General features: G+C 66.7%; 1 protein-coding gene across 4 annotated transcripts; it reads left to right on the forward strand.

Moving 5' to 3' along the window:
• Positions 1 to 10,646: 10,646 nt before the first annotated feature.
• On the forward strand, positions 10,647 to 16,398 carry LTO1 (LTO1 maturation factor of ABCE1). Of its 4 annotated transcripts, none has more exons than XR_011384354.2 (6): positions 10,647 to 10,812; positions 11,343 to 11,448; positions 12,387 to 12,454; positions 15,118 to 15,304; positions 15,442 to 15,585; positions 16,013 to 16,398. XR_011384354.2 is itself a non-coding variant. In XM_070063776.2 (5 exons), the coding sequence occupies exons 1-5, from the start codon at positions 10,763 to 10,765 to the stop codon at positions 15,508 to 15,510; spliced, it is 480 nt and encodes a 159-aa protein (XP_069919877.1). In that variant the 5' UTR covers positions 10,647 to 10,762; the 3' UTR covers positions 15,511 to 16,398. The 4 variants fall into 4 exon arrangements, 2 of the variants coding, with proteins under 2 accessions (XP_069919877.1, XP_069919874.1); XR_011384366.2 differs by having other exon boundaries at positions 10,651 to 10,812; positions 15,190 to 15,304; XM_070063776.2 differs by having other exon boundaries at positions 15,442 to 16,398.
• The last annotated feature ends 1,073 nt before the right edge of the window (positions 16,399 to 17,471 follow it).

Below are 17,471 nucleotides of genomic sequence, written 5' to 3' on the forward strand. Positions count from 1 at the left end.
GCCCACGCTGTGCCGCGTACCAGGCAGGCCAGGGCTGCCCAGGCCAGCCACCTGTGGGAGGCACAGGGAAACGCAGACCCACAACGCTGGCCTTGCCGACCGCGCCGCGTCCCCCCGGGGACCCAGGGCAGAGAAGGGGAGACGGATAGCAGGCCCGGAGACCGCGGGAGGCCAGGGAGCCTGACGCCTATCAGAGCCGCTTTCTTGGTAAGAAAATGGAGCAGGAAATTGGGGGGGGGGCTGCCTGGAAGCGATGGCGGCGCGGGGGCCAGGGCCCGCCAGCCCCTCCGTGGCTGCCCCCCCCCCCCGCCACCGATCGCCGACACTCATCCCGTTGGAGCCTTCTGAGCTCCATTGCTTTGTGAGGTTTTCTCCCTTTTTTATTTATTTATTTATTTATTTTTTTGACAGGCAGAGTGGACAGGGAGAGAGAGAGACAGAGAGAAAGGTCTTCCTTTGCCGTTGGTTCACCCTCCAATGGCCGCCGCGGCTGGTGCGCTGCGGCCGGTGCACCGCGCTGATCCGATGACAGAAGCCAGGTGCTTCTCCTGGTCTCCCATGGGGTGCAGGGCCCAAGCACCTGGGCCATCCTCCACTGCACTCCCTGGCCACAGCAGAGAGCTGGCCTGGAAGAGGGGCAACCGGGTCCAGCGCCCCGATCGGGACTAGAACCCGGGGTGCCGGCGCTGCAGGCGGAGGATTAGCCCAGTGAGCCGTGGCACCGGCCAGGTTTTCTCCCTTTCAAGAGGATTTGTAATCGCTTGCTGAAGCTTTTTTAAGGTTTTTAAATGATTCATTTATTATTTATATATTATTATATATTTATTATTATTAATTTATTTGAAAGACAGAGTTATACAGAGAGAGAAGGAGAAGCAGAGAGAGAGAGAGAGAGAGAGAGAGAGAGGTCTTCCATCGCTGGCTCACTCCCTAAATAGCCGCAATGGCTGGAGCTGCAGTGATCTGAAGCCAGGAGCCAGGAGCTTCTTCCAGGTCTCCCACGTGGGTGCAGGGGCCCAAGGACTTGGGGCATCTTCCAGTGCTTTCCCAGGCCACAGCAGAGAGCTGGATGGGAAGTGGAGCAGCCGGGACTCGAAGCGGTGCCCGTGTGGGATGCTGGCACTGCAGGCGACGGCTCAACCAGCTATGCCACAGCGCCAGCCCCTAAAAGTTTATTTATCTGAGAGGCAGAGCACAGAGAAAGAGATAGAGATAGAGATAGAGATAGAGATAGAGATAGAGATAGAGATAGAGATAGAGGTACACAGAGATAGCGATACACAGAGATAGAGGTACACAGAGATAGAGATACACAGAGATAGAGATACACAGAGATAGAGATACACAGAGATAGCGATACACAGAGATAGAGATACACAGAGATAGAGATACACAGAGATAGGGGTACACAGAGATAGAGGTACACAGAGATAGGGATACACAGAGATAGGGATACACAGAGATAGGGATACACAGAGATAGAGATACACAGAGATAGAGATACACAGAGATAGAGGTACACAGAGATAGAGATACACAGAGATAGCGATACACAGAGATAGAGATACACAGAGATAGGGATACACAGAGATAGGGGTACACAGAGATAGAGGTACACAGAGATAGGGATACACAGAGATAGAGGTACACAGAGATAGAGATACACAGAGATAGGGATACACAGAGATAGGGATACACAGAGATAGAGATACACAGAGATAGAGATACACAGAGATAGAGATACACAGAGATAGGGATACACAGAGATAGGGATACACAGAGATAGAGATACACAGAGATAGAGGTACACAGAGATAGCGATACACAGAGATAGGGAGAGGGAAAGGCAGTGCCTCCACCTGCTGCTTCACTCCCTGACTGCGCGCAACAGCCTGAGCTGGGCCGGGGCAGAGCCAGGAGCCCGGAGCTCCCTCGGGTCCCCAGGGCAGGGAGCTGCCCCCTCCCAGGACGTGAGTCAGCAGGAAGCCGGATTGGGAAGTGGAGAAGCCGATATGGCACAGGGCGTCCCACATTGCAGCTAACCCAGCGCCCCGCGGCGCCTGCCCAGGCTCCACCGTGTGAGGGGTGTGAGGGTGGCGGCCTGGACATCCTCACCTGACCCTTTAACCCTTGGCTCCTCGCTGGGTCAGGGGAGGGGTCCTCTGCCGCCAGGGAAGCCGCGGTTCTGCGCCCTCTCCCGTCCCCATTAGCGCCCGGCTTGCCTCTGCTTTCTCTCCCGTCCTCCCGGCGTGGGCACAGCGCTGGCCGTGGTCTCCCGTCTGGCGCCGCGGTCCGGGTCTCCCGCCTCCACCGGTGCCCTGCGGAAGTCGGAAATGGAGACCTCGCTGGTGCACACGCGGGGCTTGCTTGCCTAAAGCCGCTGTCAGTGGACCTCTCTCCCTCTTCCCCCCTCCCTCCCTCCCTCCCTTCCTGTATCACTGGAGAGAGAGAGAGAGAGAGAGAGAGAGAGAGAGAGAGAGAGAGAGAGGTCTTCCATCGCTGGCTCACTCCCTAAATAGCCGCAATGGCTGGAGCTGCAGTGATCCGAAGCCAGGAGCCAGGAGTTTCTTCTTGTATCACTGCAATTTCGTGCAGAAACCCATCTTGGTGGCATTTGTGTGTGTGTGTGTTTTTAAAAGATTTATTTATTTATTTGAGAGGCAGAGACAGAGAGAGAGAGAGGGAGAGAGGTCTTCCGTCCACTGATTCACTCCCCAAATGGCCACAATGGCCAGAGCTTCGCCGATCCGAAGCCAGGAGCCAGGAGCTTCTTCCGGGTCTCCCACATGGGTGCAGGGGCCCAAGGACTTGGTCCATCCTCCACTGCTTTCCCAGGCCACAGCAGAGAGCTGGATCGGAAGTGCAGCAGCTGGGACTCGAACCTGTGCCCATAGAGGATGCCGCGCCACAGCAGCAGCCCCTGCGTTTTTGGCTTTTTTGGTTGCTGTCGTTGTTTAATTCATGTTAGGAACCAATGTCCACTGACAACGATGCTTCCTAACCGACAGGTAGAAACGGCTCAGCTCGGAGCCGCCCGATTGCTCGCAGTCGCTCCACTGCCGCCACGGCGGCCACACTCCAGGCCCGGTGTCCGTGGTCTGCGCGTCCTACGGCGACTCCCACCACAGCTTCAAAGGTGTGCGGGGACAGAAGCCTCCCGCGCCCACTGCTGCTGGTGGAACCAGCATTCTCCAATGCTGCATCTTCTCCTGGTGCAACCGGGCGGGCACGGTCCCCACTGGGCCATCTCATCCACCTCGGCACCGTCTTCGGCTTTCCCTCGGGCTCCGCTCACCGCGCGGTCCTCCTGGCTGTCAGCGCGGCACTCCCCACCAGCAGGCGGCCACGGACTGGTCCAGGTGGGATTCTTGTGCAACCGAGATCGGCTGGCTGCAAGTCGACACGCGCCAATTTTGAAATAAAACAAGCGGCTCGGCTCTCTCTGTCTTTCCTGGTGCCAAAGACCGGGGCCCAGTCCTTCGCCGTTCTCCACCTGCCACCACCGACTCTGCCGATGCCTGCGGGGGCGACGGATGCTTCTGGACAAGATTTATTTATTTAATGTCTGGATCGCGGAGTTGCAGAGCCATGGCGAGGGGAGAGAGATCTTCCATCCGCTGGTTCACTCACCACATGGCCACAACCGCTGGGCCAGGCCCAAGCCAGGAGCCTGGAACTCCATCTGGGCCTCCCGGGTGGGCGCAGGGACTCGCACTTGGGCCGTCTTCGGCCATTAGCCAGGAGCTGGATGGGAAACGGAGCAACTGGGACTGGAACCCCAGCTTGTATGGGAAGTGGACGTGGCAGGTGAGGCCGAACCCGCAGTGCCACGGCGCCGCCCCAGCGAATCCACGTTTTAAATTAACATTAATCCAGCGCTAAGCCTGCGCCTGCGGCACCCGCAACATCCCGCGAGGAACCCGGCTGCTCCTCTTCCCATCCAGCGCTCTGCTGTGGCCTGGGAAAGCAGTGGAGGATGGCTCAAGTCCCTGGGCCCCTGCACCCGCGTGGGAGACCCAGAAGAAGCTCCTGGCTCCTGGCTTCAGATCGGAGCAGCTCCAGCCATTGCAGCCGTTTTGGGAGTGAACCGGCGATGCAAAACCTCTCTCGCTCTCTCTCCCCCTCCACCAGAGTCCCCGGGGCCCAGGGGTGGGGAGCTGCTGTCCAGTGTGCACAGAGCCACTTCCTGCCGCCCAGCCTGACCCTCGTGGGTGCTCCGTGACGCGTGGTCCGTGCAGGAGGTGCACTTGGGAGCCGGAGCTGTGAGCTTGGCTGTCACTCAGAAGCAGGTGGCACCTGTAGAAGTGACCGTGACGGGGGAGGGGGTGGGGGTGCGTGGCCTTGGGGACAGGGGCTGGGGCTCAAGGTTCTGTTTCTAAACCTGCGCCTGCTGGGGGCCGGCGCTGTGGCGGAACCGGTAAAGCGGCCGCCTGCAGCGCCGGCATCCGGGTTGCCGCTCCACTTCCGACCCAGCTCTCGCTGTGGCCCCGTCCTCGGATGGGCGATGGGCGATGGGCAATGTCTCTCCGTAACTCTGACAGAGCGCGCTATTTCTCAAATAATCGTAAAAAATCCGTGCCCGCACATGTGTTTGCGTGTGTGTGCACATACACATGTGCAACACATATGTACATAGTATGTATGTGTGTATTCGAGAGCACGTGTGCATGGCATGTGTGAGCACACGTGTGTGCTTTGTGATCACACGTGCACACTGTGTGCATGCTTGTATGAGCATGTATGTGCAGGGCGTATATATGTGTGCTTGTGTGATGCACACGTGTGGGCGTGTATGTGCACTCTTGTGAGCATGCGTGTGCGTGCTTGTATGAGCGCGCGTGTGCATGGCGTGTGCAATGCCCTGAACTGTGTCCCCCCGAATCCACACTGAACTCTTGCCCCGGTGCACCCCGGAGACTCGGCCTTGAAGGGGGAGTTCCGGGGAGCTGGGCTCCTGCAGGCAGGGCCGAGCTCCTAAGAGGAAGGCGGTGCCTGGGAGCGGGGCGGAGCCAGCCTGCCACACCTGCCACCTCCGGCTGGGGACTGGCTCAGGGTCCCGTGGCCCCCATGGACTTCCACGTGTCCTGCCGCCCTCCGTGTCCGTGGATTCTACCCACTGAATGAGGACAGCGCTTGGGGGAACTTCGCACCAGCCGGAGCCAGCGCAGCCCTGAACAATGCGGTCTAACAGCTATTTGCACAGCATTTGCATCGAGTCAGGTATGCTGTCGCCGGGAGAACGCGGCGGGCACCGGGGACGGCGGGGGCAGGAGCGCAGGCTGTGCGCCCCCTCTGGAGCCCGCATGGCGCTGCAGGTCCAGCCTCCGCGCGCGACCCTGGCTTTCGACACGAGTGCCACCGACCGGCTTCCTGCTCACGAGCCTGGGAAGCCGGCAGGTGACAGCCCAAGAGCGTGGGCCCCTGCCACCCCGCTGAGACCCAGGTTAGGCTGCCGCCTCCGATGCCGGCTTCCCCCAGGAGCGCCAGTCCCAGCCCCCGCTGTTCTGCGTCCCGTGCAGCTCCCTGCTAACGCTCAAGGGAAGGCGGTGGAAGGCGACCCCAGTCCTTGGGCCCCTCCACACACAGAGGAGACCCTGATGGAGTTACAGGCTCCCCCTCATTGGGGAGTGAATGAGCCGGCGCGGCAGGCGGCGGCTTCACCTGCTATGCCACAGCGCCAGCCCCAGATCTTATTAAAAAAATAGCTTGAGGGTGTCAACTGCACGGGGTGGGCATTGGGGTCCCTCCGCTAGGCCCCCGACCCCACAGCCTGCAGCTGGGGCCCCCACGGCCCAGCTCTGTTGAATTTCAACTTCTCGCTCGCAGCGGGAGGGCAAGATCGGTCTCGCTTGCTGGGCGTCCTGCCCTGAGCCTGGCCTGACACCCAGGTGAGGGAGGGAGGGACCCCTGCTGCACCCAGAGCCCTGGCCCAGGATGCGGGGGGGGGGGGGTGCTGCCGCCCCGGCCTGGGTGCCAGCATCAGGGCGCCCAGTGCTGCAGTCCCACCTCCGCCAGGCCCTCGGCGGCGCTGCCATCTCTACAGCAGCTGTGGCCGCTGGGACCGGGGGCGGGCAGGACGCATCCCGCCAGCCGGGGCTCTCGGACCAGCCTGCAGCGTGTCCCCACAGCCCCCACCCAGCCCTTCCTGGGCCTCCGCCTTCCCGCCTGGAAAATGGGAGGGCAGATGTAGGATTAGGGTTCTTTCTGGAGGAGTGAATGCTTTGTATTCTAATTCATTTATTTTACTTTGAAAGTCAGTTATGGGGTTGGCTCTGTGGCTTAGCGGGTAAAGCCACCGCCTGCAGTGCCGGCACCCCATACGGGTGCCAGTTTGAGTCCCGGCTGCTCCTCTTCCGATCCAGCTCCCTGCCATGGCCTGAGAAAGCAGTGGAGGATGGCCCAAGTGCTCTGGCTCCTGCACCCGCGTGAGAGACCTGGAAGAAGCTCCTGGCTCCTGGCTTTGGATCAGTGCAGCTCCGGCCTTTGCAGCCATCTGGGGAGTGAACCGGCGGATGGAAGACCTCTCTCTCTCTCTCTCTCTCTCTCTCTCTCCACCTCTCTGTAACTCTGCCTCTCAAATAAACAAATAAAATATTTTTAAAACGTGAGTTACAGACAGAGGGAAAGAGACACAGAGACAGAGAGAAGAAAAGAAATCTTCCTTCCACTGGTTCACTCCCCAGATGGCCAGAACGGCCAGCGCTGGGCCAGGACCAAAGCCAGGAGCGTCTTCCAGGGCACCGCTGTGGGCGCAGGCAGCATGCGCCGGAGCTGGGTCAGAGCGGAGCAGCCGGGGCTGGAGCCGGGGCCGGCGCTCTGCTTGGGGAACCGGGTGGCGACTGGAGGCCCAACCGGCCGCGTGTGTAACTGCAGCACCGGACACGCCACCGGACACGGCACGGGACACGGCATGGGACACGGCACGGGACAGGGCACCGGACACGCCACGGGACACGGTACCGGACACGCCACCAGACACGCCACGGGACACACCACCGGACACGGCACGGGACAGGGCACTGGACATGCCACCGGACACGCCATGGGACACGCCACGGGACACGGCACCAGCTTCTGGGGGTGAAGCAGCAGGATTCTGTAGACAGAGTGCAGCCCCGCCCTCCCTCCACTCCCCAGCCCCGCCCCTCCCTCAGTCCCCCCTCCCTCCACTCCCCCAGCCCCGCCCCTCTCCACTCCCCAGCCCCGCCCCTCCCTCCACTCTCCCAGCCCCGCCCCTCTCTCCACTCCCCCAGCCCCACCCCTCCCTCCACTACCCAGCCCCACCCCTCCCTCAACTCCCCCAGCCCCGCCCCTCTCTCCACTCCCCCCAGCCCCACCCCTCCCTCTACTACCCAGCCCCGCCCCTCCCTCCACTCCCCCAGCCCCGCCCCTCCCTCAACTCCCCCAGCCCTGCCCTTCCCTGCATTCCCCAGCCCCCCCCTCCAGCCTGGCCTCAGGGCCTTCCATCTTCCAGACCCTTCTTTCTTTCCTGTTTTTCCCTCTATGACCCCAGGGAGTGCTTCCTGGGGCGGCAGCCTTGGACAGGGCCACCCTCCCTCCCAGTCCCCAGAGGAGGGTCCTTCGGGCTTCGGGGTCCTAGGTGTTACCTGGCTGTGGCCGCGTGGCTCCAGCCTCTGCCTCTGCCGACACCTGGCCCTCTCCTCTCCCCCTAGGGACACTCGGTTTGGACTCAGGCCCACGCGGGTACCGCTGGTGATCCCGGCCCAAGTCCTCCCTGTCTGCGGAGGGCTCTGCCCGGGGAGGCGTGGTCCCGGGTTCCGGGCTTGGACTGGGACACAGGCCCTCGGGGAGCCCACGCAGGTCCATCTGGTGTCTCCCCAGGGGCTGGCCAGGCCACCCGTCCACCAGGGCCCCGCTGCTTCCGGGAGGCTGGGTCCTGACTGTAACAGGCCCAGGGTCCTCCCTGTGCTCACATCACGGGCTGCGGGGGCGGGGGAGGCTGGCAGGGCTGGGGTGGGGCAGCTTGAGACTGCGGGGGTCCCCCAGGGCAGCGGGTGGCCTGCCTGGAAGAGGCTGGCTGGCGGGCAGAGCAGCCCCAGGACCGACCCTGGGTCTTGTCTGTTACTGGTGCCCGGGGACTCTGGGCAGCTGTGGCCTGCTGGTGGGTGAGGGGCCGTGGCGGCGTGGGGTCCGGCTTGAGCTGTGGTCCCTGGGAACCCCGTGCTCCCGGGCGAGGCGTGGAATGTCTCCAAAGCCTGTGTTGCCAGTTGCCCTGCGGGGTGGGGGGTGAGGGGACCTCGGGCGGGGCCGCCACGATGCCTCCTGACGTGGCCGCGACGTGCCGTGGTGACCCGTGGGTGCAGGCAGGACCGCGGCAGAGCAGCACCCCAGGGCCCGGCCGTCACGCGTGGGGCCTCCCTGAACACGCGAGGAATGCGTCTCACGAACAAACCATGCATGGATGTCCACGTGTCTTTTGTACCAAAATAAAGTTCATTGTGAAATTCTCAAAGCCCCGCCCCCAGCCCAGGATCAGCCTGGGGGAAGTGGGGTTTCCCAGGGTGTCCCCCCCAGGCCCCTGACACCCACGAGAGGGAGGGGCGCTGAGCCCAGGCCGCGCAGTGGGCCTGGACACGGCGCACGGGCGCCCCCCGCTGGCGGGAGGCGGGAAGGCGTGCGCCAGGCCGGCAGCCGGGTGTCCCCGGCCCGGGTGGGCTCCATGTGCTGGCCGCCGTGGGGTCGCACAGGGCAAACGCAGCCGCCGCCGGCTCCGGCGGGCCCCCTGCGCGATCTCGTCTGCGGCACCCACCTGCGCGCTCGCAGACGGGAGGGGAAGGGCAGTGGGCGCCTTCAAAGCCCCTACCACGTGCCTGCAGCCTGGGGCGGGGGAGCCGTGGGAGGAGGGTGCTGTCCCGCCCCCAACCCGGTGCTCAGGTGTCAGTTACTCTCCTAACACTCGCCGGTGCGTTTATTTCCCGCACGGTCAGTGTCCATCCCTCTTCGTGGGCACCAGGATTCCGCCCATTTCACAGCCGGGAAAACTGAGGTGCGGGAGGACGCAGCTCACCAACGTTGCCTGGAGGAGGAAGCTGGCAGGGGGGCCGCCCGCCCCTGCTGCCCTGGAGACCCCAGCCTTGGGGACGGGTTAGCCCTGCAGCCCGCGGGTGGAAGGGAGGCGGCTCCCCTGCCCCGGGAGGAACAGAGCCGGGGGCCGTCTGTCCGAGGAGGTGGGGCTGTTGTGCTCCCCCCCCCCGCCCTCTGGGGGCGCTGAGGGTCAGGACCCCAGGGTGAGTCCTGCCTGGCCGGCCAGGGTGGGTCCTCGTCCAGCCACACGCGGGCCCTGGGCCTGCTCTGGAAAGAAATGTGGTCCCCTGGTCCCTCCCTGGACGGAGACGACCCCAACACGACGCTCAAACTCAGCCTGGGCCCGCAGTCCGGCCAGCAGCTCGGCTCTGGACCACAGGCCGCGGCCAGGCCGGAGCTCAGCCCTGGGGCACGGCCAAGGCCCCCCCCCCCCTGCGGCCAGCCCCTAGGGCACAGCAAAGCCCCCCCCACTGCGGCCAGGCCCTAGGGCACAGCAAAGCCTCCCCCCCCCCCCGTGCGGCCAGCCCCTAGGGCACGGCCAAGCCCCCCCCCCACTGCGGCCAGCCCCTAGGGCACGGCCAAGCCCCCCCCCCCCCCACTGCGGCCAGGCCGGAGCTCAGCCCTAGGTCACGGCCAAGCCCCCCCCCCACTGCGGCCAGCCCCTAGGGCACGGCCAAGGCCCCCCCCCACTGAGACCAGCCCCTAGGGCACGGCCAAGCCCCCCCCCCCCACTGCGGCCAGGCCCTAGGGCACGGCAAAGGCCCCCAGCCTCCTACTGCGGCCAGGCCCTAGGGCACGGCCAAGGCCCCCCCCCACTGAGACCAGCCCCTAGGGCACGGCCAAGCCCCCCCCCCCCACTGCAGCCAGGCCCTAGGGCACGGCCAAGGCCCCCCCCCCCACTACTGCGGCCAGGCCGGAGCTCAGCCCTAGGTCACGGTCACAGCGCAAGGCCCGCCCGCCCGCCCGCCCGGGGGCCTCCCGAGCGCCCGAGGAGCCGGCTGGAGAACGCACTTCTTCTGGGCGCAGGGCCGCCCGCGGGTCCGGCTCGGACAGGTCCTGCCGAGAGGTCAGCGGGGGGGACTCTGCTCCTTGGGGCCTGGCCTGGCTTTTCCCGGGGGGCAGAGGCAGGCTCGCTCCACACTTCGAACAGGCCAAGGTCCCCCGAGGTGACCGCAGCCCCAGGGCGACCGGGGAGGGCGTGGCTGAGTGGGCGCAGCGGCTCAGACCTGGGGAGACCCCCGTCCCCGGGCCGTGCACCTGCGTGGGAGACCCGCACGGAGCTCCGGGCTCGGCCCGGCCGTCTCGCCGCCGGAGGGGAGGGTCTCGGAGCCCCCCGCCCCACAGGCCGCAGGCGGAGCGCCCTGAGGAGTAGGCGCTCGGGCCGCCTTTCCTGTCTCCTCCTTCCCGGGCCACTTTTTGGCGACTCGGTTTCATCTGCTTGGGTTTAAAAAAAAGAAATCCCACACGGGAGCCGCCGCAGCCACCGCCGCCGCGCGCGACCGAGCGGGCGGGACGCCGCGGACCGGAGCGGGCGGCGCAGGCCCACTGCGCACGCGCGCGCGCCATCTGGCCCTTCCCGCGCGCCGTCCTTACCCAGCCTGCCCCGCGCGGCCGCTGCCGGAAGTGGGCTCGCTGCCTCCGCGGGAGCGGCGCGCGCGTTCGTGTCCGCGGTCCCCGGGGCCGGCCGGCGGCGGGCGGGGGCGGCCCGGTCGGCGCCATGGCCGGGAGCGAGGACGTGTTCGATGCCATTGTGATGGCGGATGAGAGGTGCGTGCGGGGCCGGCTGCCGGCCCGCCTCCCCGCTCGGGGGCGGCCCCCGGCATCTGCTCGCCCCTCTCTCTGCGGGGACGGGCCGTGGCCATCTGGGGGCCGCAGACACCCGGGCCAGACGCCGCCGGCCCCCGTCTCCTCGCGGGGGTCCCCGGGGGGCGCCGGGGCGGGGGCGGGCGGAGCTGGGGGCCGCCCGCGGATGTCTTTGCTGACAGGCGGGCGGGGGGTCGCGGGACCACCTGTCGCCGGCATTTGTCCGGCGCGCCGGCTCGCCCTCGCCCTGTTTCACGGCTGAGCAGGCACAGCCGCCCCGGGGCTCCGGGGGCGCGGGGCGCAGGTGGGGGCGGCGCCGGGTCCCCGTGCGTGCGTTTGGCGCGGGCGGAGGTGGTGCGCGCCCCCGGGCCGCCCTGCGTTTCGGTGCTCGGCCACGTCGCCCACCCCTCACCGCGGCCGTGGGCGCTGGGGCGTTGCGCGTGGGCGTGGCCCTGCCCCTCGGGCTCGGGGGACCGACCGGCTTCTCCGCGCAGGTTTCACGGGCAGGGCTACCGGGAAGGCTTCGAGGACGGCAGCAGCCTGGGCGTGCGCGAGGGCAGGCGCCACGGCGCGGCGCAGGGAGCCAGGATCGGCGCCGAGGTGAGCGTGGGCCGTCCCCTCCCTCTGCCCCGCCGCGTGGGTTTCGGGGGCGCCCACGGCCTCGGCTTGAAAGGCGGGGCGACGGAGCTTCCCCACGTGCCTGCAGCAGCTGGAGCCGCGGGCCTGGAGCGCCGCCCGGTCTCCCGTCGGTGTCTCCATCCGGGTCTCCCGTCGGGTGGCTCCTTCCGGGTCTCCCACGCGGGTGGCTGCATCCGGGTCTCCCGTGCAGGTGGCTCCATCCGGGTCTCCCGCGCGGGTGGCCCCTCCCGGGTCTCCTGTCGGGTGGCTCCATCCGGGTCTCCCGTGCAGGTGGCTCCATCCGGGTCTCCCACGCGGGTGGCTCCATCCGGGTCTCCTGTCGGGTGGCTCCTCCCGGGTCTCCCGTGCAGGTGGCTCCATCCGGGTCTCCCGTGCAGGTGGCTCCATCCGGGTCTCCCGTCGGGTGGCTCCATCCGGGTCTCCCGCGCGGGTGGCCCCTCCCGGGTCTCCTGTCGGGTGGCTCCATCCGGGTCTCCCGTGCAGGTGGCTCCATCCGGGTCTTCCGTCGGGTGGCTGCATCCGGGTCTCCCGCGCGGGTGGGGCCCTCATCGGCGCCCCCGCCCGGGTCGCACCCGCAGGGAGCCGCTTGCAGCGTGGGTGCGGTGTCCCGAGTGGTGTCCCGAGCTCCCGCCCAGAGACGGGCGCCTGCGTCGGTGGAGAGGAGCCCTCCGCGGCCCACGCTGGCCCCCACGGAGCAGGCGGTTGCGCCCAGTATCGTCCGGAACTCGGGAGAAGCCGCCCTGGGTGCTCGGCCGTGGGCCACCCGCGGGGGCGGCCGGACACGCCAGGGCCTTGGGGCTGGGGCTGCGCTGGTGTCGGCCTGCTGACCGCGGCTCCCGGCCCCGCCCCGCTGACCGCGGCTCCCGGCCCCGCCCCGCTCACAGCTGTCCGCTCCACAGATCGGCTGCTATCGAGGCTTCGCCCTGGCGTGGAGGCACCTGCTGCGGGGCTGTGCGGCCGAGGACAGGTGAGGGCGCGGCCTGGCAGCCGCTGTGTGTCCGCCCGAGGGCGGCCAGGCCTGCGCGTCGGGCGTGTGCGAGGTGGGCGCCGGTGGCCGCGGGGGCCCCGTGCTGCCCATCTGCTCCTTGCCGGCACCGATACCAGGTGGCTCCTGGGTGCCGCCTTCTCGTGGGCCCGCCCCGACGTCCACTGCCGCCGCCGGGTGGTGGGCACTCGGAAATGGGGCTCCCGCACCGCTAGGTTTTGTTTACTTATTTATTTTAAATCCTTCCTTCCTTCCCTCCTTCCTTCCCTCCTTCCTTCCTTCTTCTTTCTTTCTTTCGATATATTCATTTTATTTGAGAGACAGAGTGATAGAGAGAGGGAAAGACAGAGTCTTCCGTTGGCTGGTTCACTCCCCAAGTGGCCGCAACGGCCAGGACTGGGCCAGGCCGACACCAGGAGCCGGGAGCTTCCTCCAGGTCTCCCACGTGGGTGCAGGGCCCAAGCACCCGGGCCGTCTTCCACTGCTTTCCTAGGCCACAGCAGGGAGCTGGATGGGAAGAGGAGCAGCCGGGACTTGAACCGGCGCCCATGTGGGATGCTGCGCCACAAAGCTGGCCCCGCCTCTAGATCTGTCAGTTTAGAGAGGTGGAGAGAGCCCCGTCCATTTGTTCCCGACTTGTCCACAGGAACCCAGCTGCGCGAGCCGTCCCTGCTGCCCCGGGAGCCGCGTTAGCACAGCTCTGCGGTCGGGGGCTGGCGGCGGGATCGGACCAGGCCCTCTGCTGCAGGCCAAACGCCCGCCCACGCCGCCCGCCGAGCCTGGCAGCGAGGCAGCGCACCGGGCGCGGTTCTGGGACGTGCTGGGTGGCCGCGTGGGCGGCGTCACAGCCTTCGGAAGCTGCCTCCCGTGGTCCCCGGCTCTGGGCTGCACTTCCTCCTTGCCCGCTGTGGCCTGGCCTGGCCGGCAGGGGCACCAGGAGGCAGGAAAGGCGACGTCCCGTCCATGTGACCCGTCCGTGTGACCGACCTCTTGGTGGACACATCCTGAGTTTCTGGGGTGGGCCGGCCCGTGTTCACGGTCAGCGCGAGGGGCTTGCCGCTGGGGAGAGGGGGTCCTGGCCCAGGTTCACCCTGGGGGACTCCCCCAGGGCTGGGAGTGCAGGGCGGGGCTGGGCCGTGTGGGCGGCTGTGTGCAGCCCTGCTGCCACTGGGTGGCAGTCCGCGCCAAGCTGGGCTCTGGGCTCCGTCCACAGGAGGAGGAGGGCCCTGCCTGCTGTCCCCGCTGTCCCAGCGGCAAGTCTGGCCGGGGCGGGGTGCTGCGTGTGTGTGTGCACACGTGAGGGCGTGTACGTGTGCATGTGTGTAAGAGTTCCCACAGCCAGGAGGCTGCCAGCCCTCACCCTGGCGGGGCTCCCGGGTCACCGGGTGCGTGGGGGCTGCTCAGGAGAGCCCCGTGGGCCCACTGTGCTGCGCCCACCCAGCCAGCAGTGCCAGGGCTCTGTTTCCTGAGGCCTTCCGGCACGGTGTGGCCTGTGGGTCAATGCGGTCTTTCTGTGGTGTCCTGGCGCCGCGTCCCGCTGCCGCGCAGGGAATCAGCAGGACGACGGCTCAGGCCCCGCGTGGGAGACCTGGGTGGAGCGCCGGGCTCTGCTGGTGTCTGGCCCAGGCTTGGCTGTCGCAGCCATTTGGGGGGAGTGAACCAGCAGCTGGAAGACCTCTCTCTCTCTCTCGCTCGCTCGCTCTCTCGCTCTCGCTGCCTTTCAGAAATCAGCAGGTTGATCTTTAAGGGGCGCGGTGCGGACAGGGGTCTCCTTTTAGTTTTTCCAAGTGACAGGAAAACACCTTCCGTGTTGTCGCGCGCTGTGAGCTGGCCAGGGGAGGCGGCGGCCTGGCCTAGTCGGTGGGCGCAGCCCTTCCCTCTGCCACGGAGCAGAGCCCAGGGGGCAGAGAGACAGAGCTTCCGTCCGCAGGTTCCCTCCCCAGATGGCCGCACCAGACAGGGCCGGGCTGGGCCGAGGCCAGGAGCCAGGAGCTTCTTCCGGGTCTCCAGACACTTGGGGCGTCTTCCTGTGCTTTCCCAGGCCATTAGCAGGCACTGGATGGGAAGTGGAGCAGCCGGGCCTTGAACTGGTACCCATCTGAGATGCCAGTGTCGCAGGCTGCGGCTTCACCCACTAGGCCACAGCGCCGGCCCCACGGTAGCTCTGTAGCTGGTCGGCCGTGGCAGCCGTTAGCTCGAGCCCGTGAGACCTGTCGCTGTGTTGCTGTTGGTCCGTCCTGGGGCTCAGCTCCTCCTGACACTGCCACGCGGGTGGCCCAGCAAGGGCTGGGGGCTGCTCCTCAGGGCCCCGGTCTCCAGTGCCCGTGGAAGCTGGGGGGAGGGGGCGTTCACGGCACACCTGGGGACAGAGCAGGTGTCACGGAGGTGGATTTGTCCTCGGGTCCCCCGCGAGGCTGCCGCCGCGCTCCCCATCCCGGTGGTGACGGCGTCAGGGTGCAGGGGGCGACTTACTGTTAGCCACAGGTCCCAGAGGCAGAGGGACCTGCGTGTGCCCCGGCCACCCTGCCCCCGTGCCCCGGACAGCCGCTGAGCTGTGGCCCGGGCAGTGCCGTGGCCCGTACGGTGCTATGGCCACAGTTGCTGCAGGGGGGAGACACGTTGCCGGGTCTGTGGGTGTCCCGCAGCGTCGGAGCGCCTGTGGGCGTCGGGCAGGCGGCCGGCATGGTGGACCGACGTGGTTCTGTGCCTCGCGGCAGGAAGCGGAGAGTCCTGGAGTCGCTGATCGGCCTGCTGCAGCAGTTCCCCTACGACGACCCCGCCTACGAGAGGCTCCAGGAGGACCTGGACAGGATCCGGGGCAAGTTCCGGCAGGTTTGTCCCTGCAGCTCCTCCCTGGGGCCCGGCCAGCGGGCGGCGGAGGGAGAGCGAGCAGGTGGCGGCCGGGCGCGAGTGGCGGGATTCGAGGGCGAACGCGGCGTCTCAGCCTCCGCCTCTCCCTTTGTCTCCAGCTCTGTTCACTGCTCAGCGTCCAGCCGGACTTTAAAGTTCCTGGGGAGGGTTCCGGACTTTCATTTTGAGGGTGACAGACCCACAAAGGCGGGACATCAGGGAACAGATGTTCACATGCCGAGTGCTTCAACACGTGATCCAAGGCAAGACAATGCTGGGCATTCATTGTTCCGCAGGGAGCGCTCCCGTGTGGCCGTGAAAGGGCCTCCGTCCCCCGAGGCCTCCCCGAGGTCGCCTCTGCACGCAGGCAGCGCCGGCCGCCGAGCGCTGGCCGCCGAGACCGGGGTGTCCTCGGGTGCGGAAGCACTGGGTGTTTGCTGGGCCGTGCGCCCCACGCGGCACTTGGCCCTGGAGCTTCCCGGTGCGCGTGGCTGAGCGAGGCCAGCGGAGCCTGCGTGGGCCCCGGCTGGCTCCCCGTGCGGGGGGAGCTTCGTGGTGTTGGGGGCGGTGAGGTGGTGAAGCACTTTGAAGCTGGGCGGCTGAGCCGGCGCGCCCTGCTCGTGGGGCCCTGGGTTCAGGTTGTGCGTTTCTTCTCCTGGGGGAGCTCGCTGGTGTGACCGCATCCCGCAGGGAGGTGCGGCGGGCAGAGGAGCTGTCGCGTGTGAGCCCCGTCCTCCCACGGGCCCCGCGGGCCAGCTCTGCCCACCCGGTGCTGAAGGCGGCGAGGAGCCGGCTGCGGCTCTCAACCACCACGCGCGTCTGCAGCGGGAGAGCCGGGCGCGCCAGGAGCGCCGGGAACGGGCGCGGCGTGGCATTTGGAGGACGAGGCTCGGGCTCCGTCCTCCCGACTGTGACCGGCGGTGGCCGGTGAGTGCTCCTCACCGCTCGTCTTCCCTCGGCACCGGCTCCTCCCGGCCAGGATGACAGAGTGGTTAATCTTTGTTGTCTGAATTACCTGTGTTGACGATGTGTTAGCTTTGTAATTGGAGAAAAAATAGAATATTTTAAAGCAAAAACTGTCTGGGACTTGTTTTTTTGAAACAAAGACATTGATTGGAAGGCAGAGCGGGAGAGGGAGGGATGTCCCTGGTTCACTCCCAAACGGCTGCAAGAGCTGGGGCTGCGCCAGGCTGAAGCTCCATCCGGGTCTCCCACGTGGGCGCAGGGATCCACGCACTCAGGCCATCTCCCGCTGTTTTCCCAGGTGCATTAGCGGGGAGCTGGATTGGAAGAGGAGCAGCCGGGACTCGAACCAGCACTTGTACGGGACGCTGGTGCCGCAGGCGGGGGCTTAACCTGCTGTGCCGCAGCGCCGGCCCCGTCAGTCACCTCCTTAAAGGCGTGTGTCCAACTGCGTCGCGTTCTGAGATGTGCGGCATCCGTGCATGGGTGGCGCAGGGACGCGGACGCCGCGGCCTGAGGCAGCCGCCCTGGCTGTGCTGGACCTTGGCTGTTGACCCAGGACGTGAGCAGGTGGGCACAGCTGAGGCTAACCCTCCACCAAAGCCTGCCTTGGAGTCCCCCTCCCCCCACCCGGGGCAGTTGCTGTCCTGCAGCAAGGCCGTGTCCACCTGCTGGGACACACGGACACGGTTTGGAGACAGCAGTGTCCTTAACAAGCGAGTTCGTCCCAGTCCTTAACACGGAGGGGGGTGTGGCTCCCTGAGGGCAGCCGGGCAGGGTGCTGGGTGCTGCCCGGGACACAGGCCTCCTGCGGTGGGGGAGCAGCTGCCGCGGGCGACGGGGCCCAGCTGGGGCTTGGGGTCTGTGTCCAGAAGGGTCGCTCCTTGCTTCAGACCTGTGCCGGAACTTTCTTCACGGCTGAGACTCCGCGGCTGGCTTCGAGGGCCCGGCCAGTCTCTTGCAGCCCAGTGACACCATGGTGGCCATGTCTCCCCCACGTGCCGTCCCAGGCCAGCCGGGCCTTGGCTCGCCTCGGGGTTCCTGCCTGGCGGCGTGGCCAGACGGCTCCTGGTTCCCATGGAATCCCTGTGTCCGGTAAATCTTGGAGTGGGCACTGCTCGTGGGCCTGGGCCTGGACGTGAGAGCCCGGGCGGGCGCCTCACGGATTCCACTGTGGGGTCTGATC

This window comes from Oryctolagus cuniculus, chromosome 1 (assembly GCF_051225735.1).
Source record: "Oryctolagus cuniculus isolate XC-2025 breed Fujian yellow rabbit chromosome 1, ASM5122573v1, whole genome shotgun sequence".
NCBI classification, from domain to species: domain Eukaryota; kingdom Metazoa; phylum Chordata; class Mammalia; order Lagomorpha; family Leporidae; genus Oryctolagus; species Oryctolagus cuniculus.

Bases quoted from the DNA above. Each gene is read 5' to 3' on its own strand.
- LTO1 (XM_070063776.2), top strand. From the start codon at position 10,763: ATGGCCGGGAGCGAGGACGTGTTCGATGCCATTGTGATGGCGGATGAG. The intron at 11,449-12,386 runs GTGAGCGTGGGC...TCCGCTCCACAG, and splicing joins GAGCCAGGATCGGCGCCGAG to ATCGGCTGCTATCGAGGCTT. The intron at 15,305-15,441 runs GTTTGTCCCTGC...CTTTGTCTCCAG, and splicing joins TCCGGGGCAAGTTCCGGCAG to CTCTGTTCACTGCTCAGCGT.